This window comes from Bubalus kerabau, chromosome 2 (assembly GCF_029407905.1).
Source record: "Bubalus kerabau isolate K-KA32 ecotype Philippines breed swamp buffalo chromosome 2, PCC_UOA_SB_1v2, whole genome shotgun sequence".
NCBI classification, from domain to species: Eukaryota; Metazoa; Chordata; class Mammalia; order Artiodactyla; family Bovidae; genus Bubalus; species Bubalus kerabau.
Window position 1 is genome coordinate 89,624,943 of NC_073625.1, and position 24,581 is coordinate 89,649,523.

At 41.4% G+C, this 24,581-nt stretch overlaps 1 protein-coding gene across 2 annotated transcripts in view; it reads right to left on the minus strand.

The window, feature by feature from the left end:
* DCBLD2 (discoidin, CUB and LCCL domain containing 2) overlaps nt 1-5,848 on the minus strand; it is an 84,434-nt gene extending 78,586 nt beyond the window's left edge. The window contains exon 1 of one of the 2 annotated variants that reach the window (XM_055567894.1): nt 5,132-5,848. In XM_055567894.1, the coding sequence (XP_055423869.1) occupies nt 5,132-5,348 (217 nt within the window). In that variant the 5' untranslated portion in view covers nt 5,349-5,848. The remainder of the gene's footprint in view (nt 1-5,131) is intronic. The other variant, XM_055567893.1, reaches the window with a different exon arrangement.
* Between the last annotated feature and the right edge of the window lie 18,733 nt (nt 5,849-24,581).

Genomic DNA, 24,581 nt, shown 5'->3' on the forward strand with positions numbered 1-24,581 from the left:
AGAATAAATGTCCTGTGAAAAAATTTTTAATTTCAAAATTTTTGTCTTGCCACATTTTCAAAGTAGCCTTCTGTTTACTAAATCAACCTATATTAATTTTAACATGTACATTTGCAGAACATAACACCACACTACTAAGATTGCAACCACATAAGATTATGTAGGTGTGTGAATATGGACTAGAAAGGAAGATGAAGTAAAGTGAAGTGAAAGTCGCTCAATCATGTCCGACTCTTTGTGACCCCATGAACTATACAGTTCATGGAATTCTCCAGGCCAGAATACTGGGAAAGGAGTATACTCCAGGGAAAGGAGTGGGTAGCCTTTCCCTTCTCCAGGGGATCTTCCCAACCCAGGGATTGAACCCCAGTCTCCTGCACTGCAGGTGGATTCTTTACCAGCTAAGCCACAAAGTTAGCCCAACAAACATTATAAATTGATAGATTAGTAATTATTAGTTAAGTTTTTGGTTTTGAGTAATTGTTATATAATTGTTATCTGTATGATATTTTTAAAATAAATAAAGTGCTAAGGCCATAAGGTTGTTATAAAATAAACTGAATCTGTGAGCCACACAAGAAAAACTGCCAAGTGGTCTCACTTCCTGTATCAACAATCACATTTAGCAAATATCACTCCCTCTACAAAGCTTTTCCTGATCTACATAGTTTCATGTTATCAGTCCACATCCTTCCAACTAGTCAAGAAGTGGAAGTGAAAACCATCTATTTGCATGCATTTAATTAATACCTAGGATTACCACCTGAACTTTCATACCCTAGGTTTATTTTGTAAAGTACAGTCTTATATTTAAAGTCTAACTCTATGTAAATCAAGACTTTCCTCATCATACTATAATCTGATGCTTTCTTTTTGGAAATTAATTAATTCATTATCTTTTAAATTCTAGTACTGACGCTTTAACTCATACACATTTTGTTGGTCTTTTAGAATGAAACTTAAAATTCACACAGAAATATTCATTATTTCCAGAACAAAATAAAGTTTCCTCTCTGTTGATAACATTGGGAAATCTACCTAAAAATCATTAACTTGTAATTTTACAATTAATTTTTAATTTACAAGCTTTTAAAATATGGATTTTAAATTTGATCATTAACACATGGAATATGCACTATATTTCTAACCTCCACTATGCAAAATTAATCAGAAATAAAGAAGAAAAAGCATGCTTTGATTTTTGCCTGTGAAAAAAACTACATATAAGAGCCCTAGTGTTAGTTGCTCAGTTGTGTCTGACTCTTTGCAACCCCATGGACTGTAGACCTCCAGACTCCCCTGTTTATGGAGTTTTCAAGGCCAGAATACAGGAGTGGGTTGCCGTGACCTCCTCCGAGGGATCTTCCAGACACAGGTATTAAACTTACGTCTCCTGCATTGCAGGCAGACTCTTTACTGTTTGAGCCACCAGGGAAGAACTTAAGAGCCCTAATGTTTCATCAAACCAAAAATAATTAATTAGGTTAATTCTAAGTTAACCTAATGTCAATATTAGCAATAATTATAAATGTTCTTTGCACTGGGACGTGTTCATTTCCAACAATTCACAGATACCGCTCAAAAGCTATTTCCATGCATCACAAGCAAATAAAGGCACTACCTGACAGACTGTACGTTTTTTTCACACATTAGTTCAAAAATCATTGTGAAACTGAATGATTCTTTTTAAAAAAAGAATCTGATTTGACAGATTTATTAAATTAGCTAACAAAAATAATTACTTTCATGAATGTTTTGTATTAATAGGCATAAAGAAGTCAGTCTCAATGGATTTTTAAAATTTATTCCCCTGATATTTTACCACATTCAAATAACATTCTAATCTACGGGCTTCCTTGGTGGCGCAGTGAGTAAGATTCTGCCTGCCAATGCAGGGGTCATGGGTTCAATCCCTGCCTGGTCTGTGGAGCAACTAGGTGTGTGTGCCACAACTACTGAAGCCCGAGCCCCCTAGAGCCTGTGCTCCACAGTAAGAGAAGCCACCGCAAAGAGAAGCCCATGCACCGCAACTACAGAAAGCTGCACAAAAGCAATGAAGGCTCAGCACAGCCAAAAAGAAAAAAATTCTAACCCAGAAGGTAGGCAAACCTTCCATGACGCAAATGAGGAAGCTGAGCTTTTGAGATGAGGCGACACAAATTCCTAGAGTCATAATGTAAACCAAAGACATAAATTCATTCACCCGCAACTTCCTATTAAGTAAATTTATTACAGTAACAAATAGGCAATCAGCATAAGTTCCACCAATTTAAGTTTTTTAGAGAGACATACACTTTACAGGTAAATAATGCTTTCGATAAAAACAAGAAAGACTTTGAAGGTGAACTTAATATCAAACTCAGAACTCAAGACACACAAATATAAGCCATGTCTAAAACAGCATCATAGTCAAACAGATGTGAATAAACAGAATTTACAAATATATTAATGAAGTAAGATTAAATACATCTCTGTTGTGAAAGGCTGACAAGTTTTCAGACCAATGACAAATTTTATTCTAGACCAAATAAAAAGAAAAAAACATTTGGTCAGCAGAAAATCTGCTGAAGAATGGCATTAATGTGTGGCATTAACTGGAATGAGTGTAGCATCTTCCACTTCAAAATGAGGTCTGAAAGATTAAAAGAGAAAAATCCTGAAATACATTTCTACCTCAAAATACATATTAAATGCATTTCTACCTAGGATGGCTAAAGAAAAAAAAAAATCTGTGTATCACAAAACACTTTCTCACAGCTTACTTTTATTGCAATTTGCAGAATACTGGAAAATGCATAAAGAAATTACTTACAACTCTACCATCGAAAGACAACTTTTATCATTTTATTATCTCCTTCCAATCTTATTATAAAGACTTCTGATAGAGTAAAAACTCCAGCTTGTAACTTAACATTACAATATAGTAGACATCCCCATTAGAAAAAATTCTATAAGCATCTTAAAGCACTGCTTCTCATTTCAAAGTCAGACTTCCTTCCAGGTTATGTGAAGAATCCCAGTGGACCCTAAAGCACATCTGTTAAGTCCAGTAACACGGACGGCATCACAGACTGCATCCGGATCCACTGAGTAAGAAATACAATTTTTTAAAAATTGGGGAATTCAAATGCCATACAATTTCTGGGTTTTCAGGTGATGTATACCTAAATGACCCTTACTTTATCAATTTAGTAAGCTCATGATTAACAATGATAATCAGTTATAGCTGTTTGTACTTTACCCTTTGCCAGACTCCTAGGTACTAGCATTTCATTTTCATCAAGCTAAGAAACAGGTATATACTCATATCACTGATGTAGAAAACTGAGGTACAAACAAATTAAGTGATTTTACAAAATTTACCCAATCAACTTGGGAGAACTAGAAATCAGGCCTTTTAAATTATCAGGATCATTTCTATTTGTGTTAATCTATACAGATGTTTTTATATATAACATGACACTGTGAAAGAGAATCAGATACCCTAGTTGTTAAAATGCTTGGTAAAAACTAAAATTAAAAAAAAAAAAAAAGGTAATGTTGCATGTTTAATTAGGCCAGGCTTGAGAAACTCTAAAAACAAGGCAATTGTCTCATTTGCAGAGGAGACATTTAATCAGTTATAAACTATTCAAATATCTTTTTTTTAAAACATGACAAACACTTTCAGATTCTGAAATAAGCAAAAGTGGTCAGAGTATCCTGCTTATGTAGCTATACTTTGTATAAACATAACTTATTTTATGGGTGTCTCAGTTTCCTTATGTTTGAAATGGGATAACAATACTTAACTTAGAGGGCTGTGGTGAGGATTAAATGAGTTAATAGATATAAATCACTAAGGGTTGTCACAAAATAAGACCCATTCAATCAGTGTTAGCCATATGTTAATATAATCCTGTTTTGCTTTTTCTTTCTACCAGGAGGAAAATAGAAGCATAGGTTCTAAAACTTTAATGAAGGAAAGGAATTTCACTGTAATTTATTAAGTGCTGATGTTCAAGAATTCGATTAAGAAGATGATCTAACTGAAACCTGAATGCTGCCTAGAGCTGAAAGAGGTCAGTTTACCAAATACATTGTTTCCATTTACATTATATTTCCACATGCCTGTCAAAGTTTTAGCATTTTCACAATGACCTGCTTAAGACCATGATTCCATACTCTACTGAAAACTACATGAAAGCAACATTAAGCTGGATTTAAACGTGGAGATCAACCTAAAAACAAACAAACCTCCTCCAAGTGTTAAGTAACAATCCAGTTATCTCTCTCACTGTAATACAATGGAAATTCAATGGAGAAATGTGTTCAATAATTTGATGTCAAATTGTTTTCAAAATTGCTGTTCAATGCCTGAATAAAGTACTAAAAAGGGGAAGAAATCAGTCCAGCATTCTCTTTCAACTATGATTATTAAGTAAATAGCTTTTTACGCTCTGGAATAGGTTCTCGAAGGATTGTAGTAGGAAAGAAGTTTTGTCACTTTCTGTAAGGGCTTACCCATTTAATACGGATCTCTCCGTCTGGGCAATAGAGGTCCCAGACGCAGAGTCTGACCCAAACAATCTATCTAGACCACCATCCTGAATAGGCAGGGATTGCAAAGGGCATGTTCTAAATCCAAGACTCAAAGATAACCAGAATAAACTCTATTCGATTTTGAACTTGACACATTCACAAAAGATAATCGTCGTCAACTCCCTTCAATGGATTTAAGACGCTATTCAATTACCTGGCCGTTTTACTCTGTTCATCCATCCACTTAGCTTAACATTAGACAGCCCATCTCCAAAACTTCTCCTTTTCCTCTCAAATACTTTCCCCAGAACAATCCAATGCCCAAAGGAGGTCTTCATAGCAAGGTCTCACTTCCCTCTTTTCAAAAAAAATGAAAGGGCTCCCCCAAAAGTAAAGCCTCGCCAACTTGGGGGAAAAAAGACAGCCAAGCTTTGCAATTCAACCCAGCGAGTGCGGGACCAGGTCTGGCCAGGCACCGAAGCGCACCACAACTACCCTGCGCGTCTGCAGATTCCGTAATGATCCGGACACCCTGCGCCCCAGAGGCTCCCACGGCGTCCCCACGGCCCCCGGGGCCCCGCGCGCAGCGCACTCCTTGGGAAGAACTCACCTTGCTGGGCTCCGGCGTCCTCGAGCAGCAGGAGCAGGATAAGTAAGAGGAGGAGGAACAGAGGCCTGGGGAAGGAGGTGGAGGAGGAGTTGGAGCGAAAAGGGAGGGGGTAGGAGCGGGAGAGGGAGAGCGCGGCCCGGGCGGGGGCGGCGACCGCGGCCCGGACTAGGAAACGTTGAGGGCTGTGCCCGGCTCTCACCACCGCCCGGCTCGCCATCGCGGCGGCCGGCAGTCCGCCTGCATAGTGCGGCCGCCCCGGGGCCGCGGCACCGGGCGAGGAGGCAAAGGCAGCGGCGGGAGAGCAAGAGGCAGCGCGCGCTTCGCCCCACGCCGCCCGCACTCCGCGAAACCTTCTTCTTCGTCCCTTCCCTCCGCTGCCCTCCCCGGGACCCCAGGCCGGAGCGCTAGGGAGGGGAGGGAAAGAAATGGGGTGCTCGAGCCGCGGAGGACAGCTGGGGCGACGCGCCTCCAGAGCCGCGTTCAGCAATCCGACCCCTGCCCACCGCGCTCGTCCTGGGCTCGGGCTGGCTGGCAGGCAGGCCGGCCGCCCGCTCCCTCGCGCTCCCTCTCGCGCGTGCTGGCCACGCCTTCACAGCCCGCTCCGGCCAATCCCCGGGCAGCTCTGGTCCGTCTCCCTCTGTGCCACCCAATCAACACTCGTTCGCCTCGGTCGACCCGTTAGCTCTCCGGCCCACTCCTCGATCTCCACCGCCCCTCATCTCTCTCCTCCAATCCCCTGCGGCCTTGGGAAGCGTCCCACCCGCCTCCCCCAAAACGGGTTCCGCCCCCAAACTCTAGCCCCCTACAGCCCCCGCCCGGCCCGCGCGCCTGTTATTGTTGGGACTTCAGCCCAAGCTGATCCCGGAGAGGCGGTTGCTTGCTCTGGTCAATGACTTCCGGGACTTCCCCTAGCCCGCTCTCCCTGCTGCTCTGGCCCAACTTGCTCATTGCTCCTCCCACGTCGCACATCAGGCCACTGGAAGGGGTGGGAAACCTGGATTCTGGATGATTTTAGCTGGGAGCTGAGTCTGAGAGACTTTTTTTTTCCTCAATAGCAGAGCATTTTTTTTTTTAATTAAAATTACATCCAGTTGTTGCAGCAACTCCCAGTTACAATAACAGATACAGTGTTCAGTGTAAGATATATATGTATTTACTGTCTCCTATGCCTTTTACTATGTTAATGGGCCGGAGGATGGCCGGGAAAAAAAAGTATATGACAAGATCCATGCCCCTAAAGCAATTTAAACCTGACTTCCTAACATTCACTAAGCCATTCTACCAAGACTTGTTGGTCACCTGCTGTGTACCTGCAAACGTACAAGTTGTGGGATTTGCAGTCATAATACAGAAATCTTCCAAGATCTTGTGTTGGGCAGAGATGGAAATGCATCACGAAAGTCAGAATAAAATAAATACTAACTAGAGTCTCGAGTAATCAGATGGAGGCTGTAAGAAGATGGAGTAACCAAAAGAAAAAAAAAAAAAAAAAAAAGAACAGGCTTTGGAAAAGGGGAAAGCAAAGGACTAGGCAGAACTGGTTTTAGGAGAAAGATGCCATTTAGGATGTTTTTCTTATCTCTCCTCACTTTTCTTTGGAACTCTGCATTCAGATGGGTATATCTTTCCTTTTCCCCTTTGCCTTTTGCTTCTCTTTTTTTCCTCAGCTTTCTGTAAGGCCTCCTCAGACAACCATTTTGCCTTTTTGCATTTCTTCCTCTTGGGAATGGTGTTAATTACCGCCTCCTGTAGAGTGTCACAAACCTCCGTCCATAGCTCTTCAGGCACTCCATCAGAGCTAATCCCTTGAATCTATTTGTCACTTTCACTGTATAGCCATAAGGGATTTGATTTAGGTCATACCTGAATGGTCTAGTGGTTTTCCCTACTTTTTTCAATTTAAGTCTGAATTTGGCAATAAGGAGTTCATGATCTCAGCCACAGTCGGCTCCCAGTCTTGTTCTTGCTGACTGCATAGAGCTTCCCATCTTTGGCTGCAAAGAATATAATCAATCTTCTTGATTTCGGTGTTGACCATCTGGTTGTGTCCATGTGTAGAGTCTTCTCTTGTGTTGTTGGAAGAAGGTGTTTACTATGACCAGTGCATTCTCTTGGCAAAACTCTGTTAGCCTTTGCCCTGCTATATTCGGTACTCCAAGGCCAAATTTGCCTGATCATTGCATGCAAGATGGGCACAATAAAGGACAAAAATGGTATGGACCTAACAGAAGCAGAAGATATTAAGAAGAGGTGGCAAGAATACACAGAACTATACAAAATAGATCTTCACAACCCAGATAATCACGAAGGTGTGATCACTAACCTAGAGCCAGACATCCTGAAATTTGAAGTCAAATGGGCCTTAGGAAGCATCACTACAAACAAAGCTAGTGGAGGTGATGGAATTCCAGTTGAGCTATTTCAAATCCTGAAAGATGGTGCTGGGAAAGTGCTGCACTCGATATGCTTCAAATTTGAAAAACTCAGCAGTGGCCACAGGACTGGAAAAGGTCAGTTTTCCTTTCAGCCCCAAAGAAAGGCGATGCCAAAGAATGCTCAAACTACTGCACAATTGTACTCATCTCACACACTAGTAAAGTAATGCTCAAAATTCTCCAAGCCAGGCCTCAACAGTATGTGAACCATGAACTTCCAGATGTTCAAGCTGGATTTAGAAAAGGCAGACAAACCAGAGATCAAATTGCCAACATCCATTGGATCATTGAAAAAGCAAGAGAGCTCCAGAAAAACATCTGCTTCTGCTTTATTGACTATGCCAAAGCCTTTGACTGTGTGGATCACAATAAACTGTGGAAAATTCTGAAAGAGATGGGACTACCAGACCACCTGACTTGCCTTTTGAGAAATTTGTATGCAGGTCAGGAAGCAACAGGAAGCAACAGTTAGAACTGGACATGGAACAGTCCAAATAGGGACTGGACTGGTTCCAAATAGGGACTGGACTGGTTCCAAACAGGGAAAGGAGTACATCAAGGCTGTATATTGTCACCCTGCTTATTTAACTTATATGCAGAGTATGTCATGAGAAACGCTGGGCTGGATGAAGCATAAGCTGGAATCAAGATTGTTGGGAGAAATATCAATAACTTCAGAAATGCAGATGATACCACCCTTATGGCAGAAAGCAAAGAAGAAATAAAGAGCCTCTTGATGAAAGTGAAAGAGGAGAGTGAAAAAGTTGGCTTAAAGCTCAACATTCAGAAAACTAAGATCATGGCATCTGGTCCCATCACTTCATGGCAAATAGATGGGGAAACAGTGGAAACAGTGACAGACTTTATTTTTTAAGGCTCCAAGATCACTGCAGATGGTGACTGCAGCCATGAAACTAAAACGCCCTTGCTCCTTGGAAGAAAAGTTATGACCAACCTAGACGGCATATTAAAAAGCAGAGATGTTACTTTACCAACAAAGGTCCCTAGTCAAAGCTATGGTTTTTCCAGTAGTCATGTATGGATGTGCGAGTTGGACTGTAAAGAAAACTGAATGCCAAAGAATTAATGCTTTTGAACTGTGGTGTCAGAGAAGACTCTTAAGAGTCCCTTGGACTGCAAGGAGATCCAACCAGTCCACCCTAAAGGAAATCAGTCCTGAATATTCATTGGAAGGACAGATGCTGAAGCTGAAACTCCAATACCTTGGCCACCCGTGCGAATAACTGACTCATTTAAAAAGACCCTGATGCTGGGAAATATTGAAGGCGGGAGGAGAAAGGGATAACAGAGGATGAGATGATTGGACGGCATCACCGACTCAATGGACATGAGTTTGAGTAAACTGCTCCAGGAGTTGGTAATGGACAGGGAATCCTGGCATGCTGCAGTCCATGGGGTCACAAAGAGTCGGACATGACTGCCTTACTGAACTGACTAACTGGGATGTTTTTAACATGGGACCCTAAAGACGGATGGTGTCATTAAAAAACTGGAAAGGTGGATTAGGTTGTATGAGAGAGCGAGTCAGTTTTGGACATACTGGACGTCCATTGTGGTCCAGTGTTTAAGAATCCACATGCCAATGCAGGGGACATGGGTTCAATCCTTGGTCCAGGAAAATTCCATATGCCTCAGAACAACTAAGCCTGTGTGAGACCACGGAGCCTGTGTGCCTCAGCTACTGAAGACTGCCTACCTAGAGCCTGTGCTCCATAACAAGAGAGGCCACCACAATTAGAAGCCCGTGCATTGCAACTGGAGAGTAGCCCCAGCTTGCTGAAACTAGAGAAAGCCTGCGTGCAGCATCAAAGACCCAGTACAGCAATAAATAAATAAATAAAAATTCTGGACATACTGAACTTGGGATGTTTACTCAGCTAGTACATGATGTTATATAACAGGCAGGTTAACATTTTAGTCTAAAGCTCAGGTTGAGGAATACCTTGAAGTTATGGGTGAGGGTCATAAGTGGATGTGATTTGAAAACTATGGAAGGGACTGACATCCTCAAATGAAAATCTGAGAATTCAAAAGGACTTTGGAGATCATCTTTTTCAATTCCCCTGCTAACCCCTCATACACTAAACCCTTCCACCAGTTTTTATTCAATTAGCATTTATTGAATGCCTATAAAACCTGACTGTGCTTACGGCCTAACGTGGACAGTGAGCAAACAAAGTTCAGTCAAAGGAGCCAACATTGTATGGGGGAGGCAAACATAAAGAAATTTGTTGCTATCAGTGCCATGTTGGAAGTATGGACTGATGACCCAATATCAAATGGAAGGAGTTCAAGGAACCCGTCATGGCAAGGATGAACCTCTACCAAGTCCTGAATGAGAAGACAAAGTGAGGAAGGTGGTCTCAGGCCAGCTGTAAAGTAGGCTGGCCCACAGACCCCATGGCGAATGCATCGATGGAGCTGAATGGGGTTAACTACTGCTGACTTAGTGGGAGCAACTGGAGACTAGTGTGGAAAAGTGGGTAGGGACAAGATCTACAAGAGAATGAGATGGTTGGATGGCATCACCGACTTGATGGACATGAGTTTGAACAGGCTCCAGGAGTTGGTGATGGACAAGGAAGCCTGGCATTGCAAAGAGTCGGACACGACTGAGCGACTGAACTGAACTGAACTGAACTGAAGAAGTCAGAATTTTATTCTGTAGTATTGAGAAGCAACTGAAGGATTCTAAGAAAGAGTGACATTATCAAATCTTTGCTTTAGAAAGCTCAACTGGATAGGTAGGTGAGGAATGGACTGGAGGAAGAGAGACTGTGGAGACAGGAAGAGCCAGTACAGAGACTGGCCCCGTGATCTGTGTAGTTAAAGGGAGTGATGGTGTGTCTGAACAGCAATTCCAGCGGGCTTGGAAAGGGGAGACTTTCCAAGGAATGTTTATGAATGTTTTACAGCCTTGATATGGTGAGTAAGGAGGAGTTGAAGAAGATGCTCAGGTTTCTAAGTAGAAGGCAGTGCCTATCACACAGCAAGGGAAACTGGTTGGATGAGAATGTAGAAGACAAGGCTATGAGTTCAGTACGGGGACAGTTGAATATGTACTGATGTGACAGGCAATCAGTTATGTGCTAAGACTTCCAGGTACTGCCGTTCTCTCTGAGACAGCCCGTCTTGTTTGTTGGACAACTCCTTTCATCAGGCATTGAGAGATAACCTTGAGGTCACAGAGGTGGTGGACAGAGCAAGATTTTATGAATCTCAGGATGGTGTTCTATTGACTATGCAGAGCTGCACCAGAGGCAGAGTCTTCCTCTGTGACCTAACAGGTTAGAGAAGCCTTCCTGGAACAGGGAAGCTGGGCTGTAGGTGCCTCGACTCCTTGTTATCATAGGATGAAAAGATCCTGGCAACACATACCTACATATACCTAGCACAAGAGGTAGGAGCACTTACATTCTTCATCTCTTTTTTTCATCCCTGTTTTACAGACTATTTGGAATTTTAAAGGGTTATTAAAAGTGGAGAATAGAGAGCTAAAGAGCTTCTAACTGAGGTCAATGGCAGGAAGGGGATGAGGGGGAAAGGAGCAACTTAGAGTTATATAGAGAAAGGTGAAATCAAAATATCTTGATGACTGAGATCATTGAACAACTTCAGTATGTATTCTTATGCTTCCATTTCCTGGGATTCAGGAAATACAGAGTACAGAACTCTGGCTGAAGAACATCTGTGGAGGCCCCATTACTGTCTGAATGAGGGAACTGTAAGTAGAGCAAGTAGGTAGAAATTCTTTCTGCCTCTGTTCTCTCCTCACTTCTGATCATTGCTATTCTACTAAGTTGCAAAAATGACCACAAAAGACCACACTGAGAGGGCCAGAATCTTGGAATACCTCACACCAGTAGCGTATAACAGATACTCATTTCTAGGACAATGCCTGGGGAGGGTAGAATTCTAATTTATATGAGGTTTCTCACTGCCTGTCTGTTACTCAGGCCAATTTTGTCATCTTCCTCGTCTCTGGGGCTTGGCGTGTGTGGGGGTGGGGGTGGGGGGTTGACATCTGCTGAGGCATTACTTGTCCAGGACTATTAACACGCATGACTCAGATGGCTGGGCTAGATTAGAACTGAGGATTCCAAGCAGGACCCAGAGTGGATGGTTCTGGAGGAGGGCCATCATCTGAGCAACCCCTGGAAGCTAAAGTGCTTCCACAAAGGAGACCCTGGTCCAAGCTCCTTCCTACAGTGTCTCAAAAAGGCATGTACTTTAGGGGTTCCCATGGGGACAAGACCAACATAGAAAACACATACTGAGTAATTAATGCCTTCACGACACAGGAGCTCACTGACAATGCACTAGGACTTGTAGCAGTCACAGAGGATTCTGTTCATGGACTGGTAAGTGAATGAATACTTTGGATGAAGGCTCTGGGAAAAGGCATACATGGGGTAGTTGTATATGAAATATAAGAAAACTGAAATATATATCATTTTAATAGATGTATGTTTGTTTAATCCATGTTAATAAATTTAAAAATAAGTAGAGTCTCACCTTAAATTTTAATTCCAAGACCTTACTCCCTTTTTTTGTCCTCTCTCTGTTCCTCTCATTCTTTCTTCCTTAATTGATAAGTGGAGGAATAGTGAAAATGAAATTGACCTGTAGAGAAAAGGAGAAATATGAAAAGAGAGGTAACATACCACTATTTCTGCTTTCAAATGAATCCCAGATCAGCCACTTCTAAGGAAATAAGATGGAGGAAAAGAAGCTGGGGGCTGGTGTATTTGCTTCTGACTGTACCAGAACATCTGGGTTTTAATGGTATGATACAGTAAGAATCCTTGGCATCATCATTGCTATTAAATGTCTGTTATGCATTAATAAAACAGAAGAGGCTCATTTAATATGGCATTTATACTGGAAACCTTGGGATGATGATATGTAATGAATCACTGGTGGGTTTTATCAGCGAATGTGTATTTTTGGCAGGATAACAGAAAGAGAGAACAAACGAGAATTTACTTTTGTGATCTTCTAGAGGAATGGGAGAAAGAGAATGTGGCAGTTCTAGGGAAATATTTCAAACTTCAAAGACCAGAGCCCTAAGATCTGGTTACTGTTTTCACAGGAGCATTTTCTTTGTCCTGTTGACTGTTTGGACAAATGTTTACAACCAAGATGGTTGCTAAATGTCTGAATTCTGCTGAGGAGACTTTCTTCATTTCCACAGAAGGAAGTGGTTTGGATACATTTTTCTCCCTCTCCTGTAAGTTTCTTTCAGTGAGTCTTGTCCGTCAAATGTAGCTCTCAGGTTTATTGCTCCAATTTCCTTAATATGTATAAATTATTTCTTTAGGTATTTATTTGTTATAGCAAATATAAGTGTTGGGAACCTAATTTATTATAGAAGATATTGAATTTCTACTGGTAGATAAAGAGGTTAAATATTTTTTCTTGTCCTATTTCAGCAACATGATTAACCATGATAATTTTCCATTTTCCTCTTCCTCTATTACAAGCATCTCTCTCTTTCCCCACCCTACCCTCCTTGGTTTTTCTAGGAACATAAGAAATTTAACCAATTCACTTTCTTGGGGGTCAAAAGAAGAAGGCTTCAGCTTGGTATTTTATCTCTAATGGAAGCTGCAAAGGATTTGTGTGCACACTGACCTCCATAAGATCAATATCATGCCTAGAAATTAGAGAATTAATTACACATGCATGGTTAGCAGAGAAGTGAAAATTGAAGAGTGAACATACCAGAGTACTGGCAATAATATGATTTAGGTATGTAGTAGCTGCACGCCTCCCCCTGAATTCTTTCCTCTGGGACCTTGGCTGGCAACGCAGCCCAGAATTAAATAGACAAAGATGAAATGCTGTTTGGCTTCTGAGAAATTGAGTTGTTTCATGAGCTCATGGACAACTATAACCAGATAGTTCTATCCAACTGAAAAGTGCTGTCTAGCCCCCAGCAAGGCTCCTGGCCTCTTTAGGTATCAGTTTCCTTGTCTGGAACAGAAGATATTTAGATCTCAGTATATGCATCTGTCTGGGTGAGTGCTCAGTTGTGTCCGACTCTTTGTGACCCCATGGACTATAACGTGCCAAAGCTCCTCTGTCCATGGGATTTCCCAGGCAAGAATATCGGAGCATGTTGCCATTTCCTTCTCCAGGGGATCTTCCTGAGCCAGGGATCGAACCATCTTCGCTTACATCTCCTGGATCGGCAGGCAGATTCTTAAACACCTCACCACTTCATCTGGAGCTTCCGCTCCAAATTTTTGCATGATTCTTTTCTAATTTGCATTTCCTATAGGGTCCATGGGATTCCCTGGTGGCTCAGAGGGTGAAGAGTCTGCCTGCAATGTGGGAGACCTGAGTTTGATCCCTGGGTCAGGAAGATCCCTTGGAGAAGAAAATGGCAACCCACTCCAGTATTCTTGCCTGGAAAATCCCATAGATGGAAGAGGAGCCTGGCAGGCTACAGTCCATGGAGTTGCAGAGATGGACACAACTGAGCGACTTCACTTCATAGGGTCCTTAGTAATAGGATGCATGTTTGCATGCTAAGTCGCTTCAGCCATGTCCAACTCTTTGCAACTCTCTGGACTGCAGCCCACCAGGCTCCTCTATCTGTGGAATTCTCCAGGCAAGAAAACTGGAGTGGGTTGCCATGCCCTCCTCCAGGGGGTCTTCTTGGATATATGCATAAAGTTAGACAATTCTTCCAAATTCTCATTGTCTGCTGCTCCCTTTCATCTCACAGCCAGATTCTAAGTCCTTAATCCCTATATCACTTCCTATTATAGAAGGGAGAGGAAACTGAGGACTACAGAATTCCTCTCTGTGAAAGCATTGTTTGTGCTGAGCAGGAGTGGCTTTACAGGAGTTGCTTCACACACCCTCATCCTGCCCAGCAGTGCCCTTATAAACAGGGGCTGGATGAGGAGTTTCAGTTCTGTTCTGTGAAAGGAGCAGAAGGGACCTTGGAGGGGGAGGGGACCTTATCAGGAAGGAGATGGGGGAGGTCAGAGGAGATAAAGCTGGCCTGCAATTTGAATGGAAGCTGGAGTTGAGGAAAGGCGAGAAACAGTGCAAATTCCCCAGTGATTGGAATGCTAAGATTGTTTGTGGCATATGCCACTCCCACCCCTCTTCCTCCCAAATCCTTCATTAAGTTTGCTCTAGTCACAGCCTAGACCGGGTGAAACTCTGAAAAAGAGGGAGTTGCACACAAGTTGTGTAGGGGACAATCAGGTTGTAGAGTTTATTGATTCTATATGGAAAAGGAGGGATGCCTCCTTAGGAGGTGAAATGACAGCAGAGATCAAAAATTCAGACAAATCAGAAAACTCCTAGAACCAGAGGCCTGGAGAAACCGAACCCTCTGTGCCACTCACCATTTCTTAACAAGAGACTCAGATTTCATCCCTAAGTACGTCAGGATATTTGAACTATTTTAAGTATTAAAGGACGATGTGATTGTTGCAAGCTAGAAGATTTGGAATCATCCAGGTAGCTGACATCTGTTATATTAGGACAAGTGAATAATAATAACAATAATTCTACTTTTTATTTTCTAAGATTCAAGAGAATAGAATTAGAGATTGTTTTTAATGTGCATATTCTTTCAACGATTCCTTTTGGATCTTTTAATCAAATTTAATTTAGATCCTTTAAATATAATAAGTCAGTAAAATAGGAAGCAGTATTTTCAACAATTGAAAGCCTTTAGAGATTCAGTGTGTAAAACGAATACCTAAGGCTTTTAAAACAAATAAGTATATCATCTCCTTCATATCACATTCACAGACTAGCTAATGTTAGCCTGCCTTTCAGTACAATAAGGTATAAATGAGATGCAAAATATACATTTTCATTTAAATTGATTTTTTTATTTGGGGCATTCTATTAACCATAGTTTGTGAAATGACAGATTGTAGACTAAAAGGAAATAATATATTGTTCAGATTAACCTGACTTGCCATGAGCTTCTGCATTAATCATCAGGTTTTAACACCAATAGAAGTCATGCTTTACATTTGACTGACATACACTATCATTTTGCTTCTAGTTAACATACTGCACAAAAGTGATAATGTGAGGGATTTTTCTGAAGGATTGATTGCAGACCAAGATAACTCCTAGGAAGGGAAAAAAGCAGAATATAATTTCCCTTGCTTGGCTAATTTCTTTTTTTAATCTTGAAGGACAGTACATGCCTAGTGCTCACAGAATTTTGAATAAATAAAATTATTTTCTCATCATATATCTGGCATTATATACTGGTAATCCCTTTAAATCAGAGTTTACTTTCCATTTGTAGGTCTGAAAATATGTAGATTCATTTTTTGATAAATACAGTCAGTATATTTGATACTACTGATGACTAAAATGGAGGGTGAGAGAAGACCTTGATAAAAGATATAAATTATTGTCACAAAAAGTCACATAGTAACAAAAAATCATGGATTTCCTATTTGCCTAGGTTTCATTTGGAAGATGCTCAGATATTAACAACAGCTCCACCTTATAACAAAATTTAACTATTTGTTTAGCTGTTTGATTTGAAACAGTAAAAGTGATTTTATTTCCCCCAAATCAAATACCAGACATAAAGCAATTCAGGATTCAATTTGGTCTTTTTAGCACATGTTATTATACACATATACAAAAATAAGATTAACAAAGTACTTCCTATCATAATATAAATATATCCATTCACTCTAGATACTGGTAGATGTCACATATGCATAAAATTAATTAAAGCACCTACAAAATAATACCCCCAACAGAGAGCCACTCAATATGTATATAATTCAATTGAACTTCTCTACAAGTTAACCAACTCTTGATAGCCATACATACATGCTTATGGCAGCTGTCAGTTTAGAGAAATTATAGTTGTGCATGGCCCAGAATAAAATCTTTTAATACCATCTATGTCCTAATGGAAAACAAAATGGAACAAATGAGCCGAGTTTAAAGATACATTAAAATATTACACTCAGATACTTCTCTGGTGGCACAGGGGATAAGAATCTGCCTGCTGATGCAGGGGACATGGGTTCGATCCCTGGTCTGGGAAGATGCCACATGCTGTGGAGCAACTAAGTTCATGTGCCACAACTCCTAAGCCCACATGCCCTAGAGCCCGCGCTCCGCAATAAGAGAAGCCACTGCAATGAGAAGACCATGCTCTGAAATGAAGAGTAGCCCTCACTCACTGCAACTAGAGAAAGCCTGTGTGCAGCAACAAAGACCCAGCACAACTAAAAATACAATATAAATAAATCAATTAAGAAAATATTATACTCAAATCCTATCTGTAATCACATATTCTCTCCTGAAAGTTAGTTTCTAACATTTATGTCCGTATACTATGTGTACAAAACATTTAAGCTCTTCTTTACCTATCTAGATTTTTTTCCTGGTCCTAGAATCATTTTCATAGTTGTGAATTTCATTCTATTCCATCATGTGACATTATCCCCACCTTTATTTTCCCAAACCAAATTAATCCAAGAGGTGGCTAACATCCATGAAAGATAGAGTAACCTCTAAATTTCTTTCTTTAAAAATTATCTTCATGGCCTTCATGTAGCCAATAAATGATAAGAAAACTGTACTTAGGAGAAGACAGTATGAATTGTCTCTGATGATATCTTGAGAATGTAAAATATCCTTGAAAAAAAAAAGTAAAGAAACTCAGAATTCCACACTTTACCCAGTGAATGTTCATTTTTTTTCTCTAACAGATTTCCAAATTAATTTAAAACAAGCTGCATAAAAATTATGACATAATTTTCTGGACTGCAGAATCAATGAGTTGCTCTCCTGAGATGGTGAGTACAAACTAAGTCACCTGATTCTGAGAGCCCACTCTTGGAAACCTGTGGTCTCTTTTGAGTAGTGATGGGAAAAATACTGAGAACCACTGGGCTAGAAGATTCAGTTCTGACAACCAGGCAGTTTGAGTTCATTTGGGTCTCTGACTTTTTCAGATTTACAGTTAAAAATTCTTTTTATGTCTGTTTCTGCCAAGCTTATGTCCCTTCCAAGCTGTATATCTTCCATATTCCTTCTCCTTTTCTATGCGTCTAAAAGAAAACACTTTGATCCATTAATGGAATGTAGTTGACCCAATGCCCTCTCTGTCACAATGTTGATTTACAGCCACCAGGAGCAACAAGCAGCAAGCCAGGCTGCAGACGGTGACTAAACCCCAACAACAGGTCAGATGCGGTGCTTGCTTAATGGGCCCCTCTGTCTCCAGTGAGCAGCCCGCCTGTCACAGTGGGTGCAGCTTTCTCATGGTAGGAATTAGTTGCACACATTTTCCTGCCTCCAGGATTTGTCAGAAGGCTGTCTGTGACCAGGCTGAGCCACTGAAGAATCATGCTCTAATGCTGGGTCCCCTCCTGTGTGTGGGGAACGTAGCCAGAGGGGAAGGGCAGGGCACTAAGGTTTAGTGAACATCTACCTCTGCTAGGTATTTGACACATGTGATGTTACTGATGTTTTCTGGCATCTCAGTGAAGTTTAATTATTCACACATGAAAACACTGGTTCAGTGATTAAGAAAGGACTCAGCAGGGTTGAGATTCCAGGCCTGCCTCACATGAGCAATGATCATGTTTTTTCAGCTTAACCACACTGCCTCCATGTTATTCTGAGAAATGCTTATGTCACTCAGTAACCTAGATGTTTTACAAAACCTGCTACCAACGGGCAATGAATACCTAATAAAAGTGCATTTTTTGTGTTACAAAATTATCATTTGATACAAATGGTTATTTTGAAAACCATGCTAGGAGATGTCCATATTACCTCTTGTATTTTCTAAAAGCTCATAAAATTTTTGTCTTGAAAATTTTGATAAGTGCACAAGCCCAGGTCCTGGAATTGTATAGCATTGAATTTGGGGTTCAGAGAATGTACTGGCATTCTTCATCTTTGCTGAATCCCACCAGAGATCAAAGAATCTGAGAGATTAATTTCCAGTTAAAAATGATAGATTGACCACAAATGTTTATTCCCTCCTCAAAATGATGTTAAAATGATATTAAAAGAATTAGGAAAGTATTAATATATACCAATAAGGACAATGGCTAGACCTGAAAATGGAGGGGTGGTGGTGGTGGTCAGTCAGTGAATGTACCTATTGATCTGCAGGTCTCTGGTGCCCTTTTGCCTTCCTACTCTCACAATTCCAAAGACCAAACCACAGTGTATATCTGTAAAATAAATGAAATGCTGTGAAACTTTCTGAGATTCTGGAACATTCTCCTATGCCAGAAGTATGCTGCTTATATTTTGTCTTGGGCCCATTGAAGGTCTCTTGAGGTAGGCTTGGTCAGTGGGTATTTTCATCTCATATCTCTGGAAGTCCCAACATTCTGTTTGCATTTTAACAGCTACTTACTAGGTGGACAAGAGCACGAACTGACTTGGTGCCACGCTAATTGTCAAGCTCTTTTGCACTGATCCAGTTTGGCAACATAAAACTGTAAATTTTATAGTGAACCATATGATAATTTTGTCATAAACTGGGTCCTGAAGGCATTTCTTTTCAACCACCAGTGTGTATTAAGTCACTTCAATAGTGTCTGATTCCTTGCGACCCCATGGACTGTAGCCCATGAAGCTCCTTTGTCCATGGGATTTCCCAGGCAAGAATACTGGAGTGGGTTGCCATTTCCTTCTCCAATAGATCTTCCTAACCCAGGGATTGAACCTGCTCTCTTGTATCTCTTGCATTGGCAGGTGGGTTCTTTATCACTAGCGCCACCTGGGAAGCTCCAACTTCCAGTAAATCTTAGAATAACCCTTTACCACCGTAACCCCAAACATGAGAAACAATTGCTCTGCCAAAAGGCATGCTTGTGTCTCTACTTTGCTTCACTTCTCCTCCTCCATGCTTTCAGCTGCTTTGCTACATCCACTTGCTTGAAGTCCACCTACAATGGACTTGGTACAAACTATTAAGAGTAACTGGAAATCACAAATATTGCTTTACACTGTTGGACTTTCTTAGCTTAGGTTAAAGGTTTTACAGAATCCCTTCTGGGAGCTTAATTTTTCCCCTCAAATCTTACTGTAAAGTGACCCATAGACCATTCCTTTAATATCACAGGATCTTAAGATTCAGGCTTAACTGTGAATGTTGTTCCACATACATGCTTACATTTTAAGTAACTAGAGTATTTGCTGCTCGAGATCATGGAATATTTTATATTAATTTTAGTGTCTCTTGACAATAGACAGCACCATAGTGGTTTTCAATAAATTTTTGATGCATTAATAATGTATCAATGAAAGAACCATGAGTTTTTTTTTTTTTTTTTGCTCAGAAAAATTGTCTTCTTTTTTAGATTTTATGTGCCACCCTTCTATTTCCAGATTTCGCCAGTACCTTCTGTCCTAAAACCCATGTTACAGGGTAAAAATAAAAAATAAACCCCTATTTAGTAAAGTCTGTATATTTAGGTTTCTGTTATTTGCAGCCATATGCACTCTTAACTGGAGAAGGCAATGGCACTCCACTCCAGTACTCTTGCCTGGAAAATCCCATGGACGGAGGAGCCTGCTGGGCTGCAGTCCATGGGGTCGCTAAGAGTCGGACATGACTGAGCAATTTCACTTTCACTTTTCACTTTCATGCATTGGAGAAGGAAATGGCAACCCACTCCAGTGTTCTTGCCTGGAGAATCCCAGGGACGGGGGAGCCTGGTGGGCTGCTGTCTATGGGGTTGCACAGAGTCGGACACGACTGAAGCGACTTAGCAGCAGCAGCAGCACTCTTAACTGATGTGTATGTGTAGGGGGAGGGATGTACCACACTCCTGCTGAAACAAATCATTAAGCAGGTCAATAATGAACATGTTCTAGGAGGAATTTGTATTGAAAAGGCTTTGCTGTAAATTGGCCTAACAGTCACTTTCATAGATGCTGAGTATGAAATTGGAAAAGAATAGGTGTGTGTATACGTATAACTGAATCACTTTGCTGGGCACCTGAAACTAACACAGCATGGTTAATCAACTATGGTGGTGGTTTAGTCGCTAGGTCATGTCTGACTCTTGCAACCCCATGGACCATATCCTGCCAGGCTCCTCTGTCCATGGGATTCTCCAGGCAAGAATACTGGAATGGGTTGCTATTTCCTTCTCCAGGGGATCTTCTCGACCCAGTGATCAAACCAGGTCTCCTGCACTGTGGCAGATTCTTTACAGACTGAGTTATGAGGGAAGCCCTTAATCAACTATGAAGTATGAAGTGAAAGTTGCTCAGTCATGTCTGACTCTGCCACCCCATGGAATATGCAGTCCATGGAATTCTCCAGACCAGAATACTGGAGTTGGCAGCCTTTCCCTTCTCCAGAGGATCTTGCCAACCCAGGGATTGAACCCATGTCTCCTGCATTGCAGGCAGATTCTTTACCAGCTGAGCCACCAGGGAAGCCCAGAGATGTCTGGCAAGCATACAAATATATGTGATAAAAAGTGGAGTCCAGTGCCTACCATGAAATGGATGTAGATGCAGTGGGTAAAGACTTTGCATTTTGTTGGGGAGATCTGGAAAGCTTCATAGAAGAGGCCTTGAAGATGAACTAGATTTCAGTAGGTTGAAAGGTTAGGATATGTTCAGAGAAGAGAATGGTGTAGACAAAGGCATGAACGTGGAAACATGGGAAGTATGATCTTAAATGTTACTAGCTACCATACAAACTATACTATTTTTTCTCAACTCCTGATAACTGTCAAAATATCATTTTAGATCACTGAGATCCTGCATTTATATTTTAATTCAGCCACCACTGACCCTTTTGTCAGAGAAAAAATTTATTTCTCTGTTTAGTTCTAGCAACAAAAGGATGAACTGAGGACATTGTGATTTGGTGGTATTAATTAAACAAATTCTTCATTTTTACCCTCTCTCTGTGATAGAGTTTGGAATATACTAGTACCATATTTATTTTCCATGATTTTTTGGAAGTTGTTGTTTTTAACGACATCAGGATTATAATAAATGCAATCTCCTTGACTCTCTTTGCCCACCCTGTAATGTGTGATGGTCTTTAACTGGACTCCTTGTCAAGCAGAAGAACATTATACAAAGGAATTGATAGGGCCTGTGTACTGATAAGAATGTGTATTTTGTGAATTTTTCCACAGTGTGGGAGAATCCTTAGCGAATCTTTATTCACCACTTTAACTCCTATATTTTTAAAATCAAGTCTCTGATATACTTTGTTCCTTGATGGTGGGATGGAAAGATTACCTTTCTTCAAGGTTGCCAAGTAATTAATACCATGGACTTCTTGGCACATAATCTGAACCAACCATCTGAATGATTGAACAGAGTGTAAGAGTTTCAGCAAAGAAATGTAATTAATTAAAAGTGTGCGTAACAAAAATTATATTCTCTGTGGGCACAAGGAAGTTGGAATAAGGCTACTCTGAAGCTGCCACATGCACTCTGTGTATTGTTCAACTCTAGACAGTGACATTCGCAGCATAGTCTGGGGAATGGCACCCTTGTTGCTGGGTGGTACACAGCCGCCAAGGCCATACAAGGCAGCCTGGGCCATTCTTTGGTTGTCTTTTGTTTTGCTGACTGTAGCTGAAGGACTCTCTTGCCAAGTTTCCCTGTATATTTTGCCGTTTCTGCAGCTCTTACTTTTCTTGGAGCTTTGGCAGTGGGATCTGTTGGCAGCTCTGTTATCCTAGGCCGTCTTTGCCTGTGTCCTTGAGTTCCTAGACGACCTTGAAAACTGACATGCATATACCCACAGTCTTTGCTGGGCCTTTAGTGGGGATATTTTCTCTGTTACCATTTTTTTCCCTCCTTCCGGTTGCCAAGGTCTTCCCCTGCCTGTGACTTTTTGCTTCTAACAGAACCATATTTTGTTTTTGTGTCCTTTTATGAGGGTGACTCGGAGAAGGCAATGGCACCCCACTCCAGTACTCTTGCCTGGAAAATCCCATGAATGGAGGAGCCTGGCGTGCTACAGTCCATGGGGTTGCTGAGGGTCGGACACGACTGAGCGACTTCACTTTCACTTTTCACTCTTATGCATTGGAGAAGGAAATGGCAACCCACTCCAGTGTTCTTGCCTTGAGAATCCCAGGGACAGGGGAGCCTGGTGGGCTGCCGTCTATGGGGTCGCACAGAGTCGGACACGACTGAAGCGACTTAGCAGCAGCATGAGGGTGACTATATCATATACAGCCTAACTGAGAACACTTTAAAAATATTTCATATGGTCATCCTAATACAAGGACTCAAAGACCAAACATGAGTCTCTAAGAAGGAGCTATTGATAATGACACTGGGATAACAAATACAAACTGGGACTATCCTGAGCACCCTGGGGTGTCTGATCACCTGCCCTTCTCTCTCTCCAAGCTGATATGCAGCAGGTTCACACCTTAAAGAGTAGGAGGTATGTATGGGATATTTCTGGGCTTCCCTGGTGGCTCAGATGGTAAAGAATCCACCTGCGATGCGGGAGACCTGGATTTGATCCCTGGGTGGGCAGATCCCTTGGAGGAGGGCAAGGCATCCCACTCCAGCATTCTTGCCTGAAGAATCGCCATGGATAGAGAAGCCTGGCGGACTATAGTCCTTGCGGTTGCAGAGTCCAACATGACTGAGCGACTAAGAACAGCACATGGGATATTTCTGTTCAGTGAATCATTAGACAAAGCACCTTCACCATTACAGCACCACTCCCAGGACTCTCCAGACCTCCCTCCAGCATCTCAACAGGATGGCCTTGGCATGGCTAGAGGCCTATAGGGCCCTATACCAGGCCGAAGGTTTGCATGTGCTGTGATAGGGGCCTGTACCATACCAGGTACTAAACACCTTGCTATTACGCCAAATCTTTTACCATCTCCCTAGTCTCCTTTTCTCTTTGTCATCTATCAACCTAGTCTCAGGACTGTGAACCAACGGTCTATTTTTCTGTTTCATCTCTATTATACTTGTATGTCACATTCAATTTTGTAGCTGTTATTTATACTTATCATAAATAGCAAGATATTTATTTAAGAGAGGAAGGTATTAGATTTTGTTATCAACATTACTGAATTGCAGGGTATTTATGGTTTCTTGCAGCAAGGAGCTTTGAAAGGAGAGTTCTGTCTCTTCTCATAATCACAGCATTGTAAAAAGATTGTTTCTGTGTGTGAATCCACTCCCCTGGCTGGAATGTGGAGAAGACAATTGGTCTCCATGAATAGGATTAAGAAAACCAAAGGAGAGTTTCAGAGAGTTAGGGCTAAGAAGAGGGAAGAAAAAGATTGTGTTGTTTTGCTCAAAAATCACATGGCAAATATTTCGGATTACTAGATCAAGTTAGGGCTTTGTGAGAAGTAGAGAAAAAAAAAATAGAAATTTTGTGACTGGTGAAAAAAAAGTCTCTTTTTTGAGAGCATCAACTATGAAACCCGGATGAAATTGCCCATATGGCAATTGTGAATTGAAGGGTGAGTTCTGAGAACATGAACCAATGTTTTCATGGCTTTATATAAATGTGAGACCTGAAATATTTAAAATGCTAATAGGCATTTAGCAAAGACTTCTTTGAAAATTTGATATCTTTCTGGTCATGTCCAGAACTGAGATAGAGACAGGTGTAAGGGGAGCATAGAAAGTCTCACAGTGTGGAGAGATGTAGAAAGAGCTTGTGACCCAGAGTCAAGTGAAAAATATGGGTTCAAATCCCAGCTCTGCCCCTTGCTAACCAACCTCTCTGAACAGTGACTCTTTCACCTTCAGTTCAGTTCAGTTCAGTTCAGTCGCTCAGTCGTGTCCGACTCTTTGCAACCCCATGAATCGCAGCATGCCAGGCCTCCCTGTCCATCACCAACTCCCGGAGTTCACTCAGACGCACGTCCATCAAGTCAGTGATGCCATCCAGCCATCTCGTCCTCTGTCGTCCCCTTCTCCTCCAGCCCCCAATCCCTCCCACCATCAAAGTCTTTTCCAATGAGTCAACTCTTCACATGAGGTGGCCA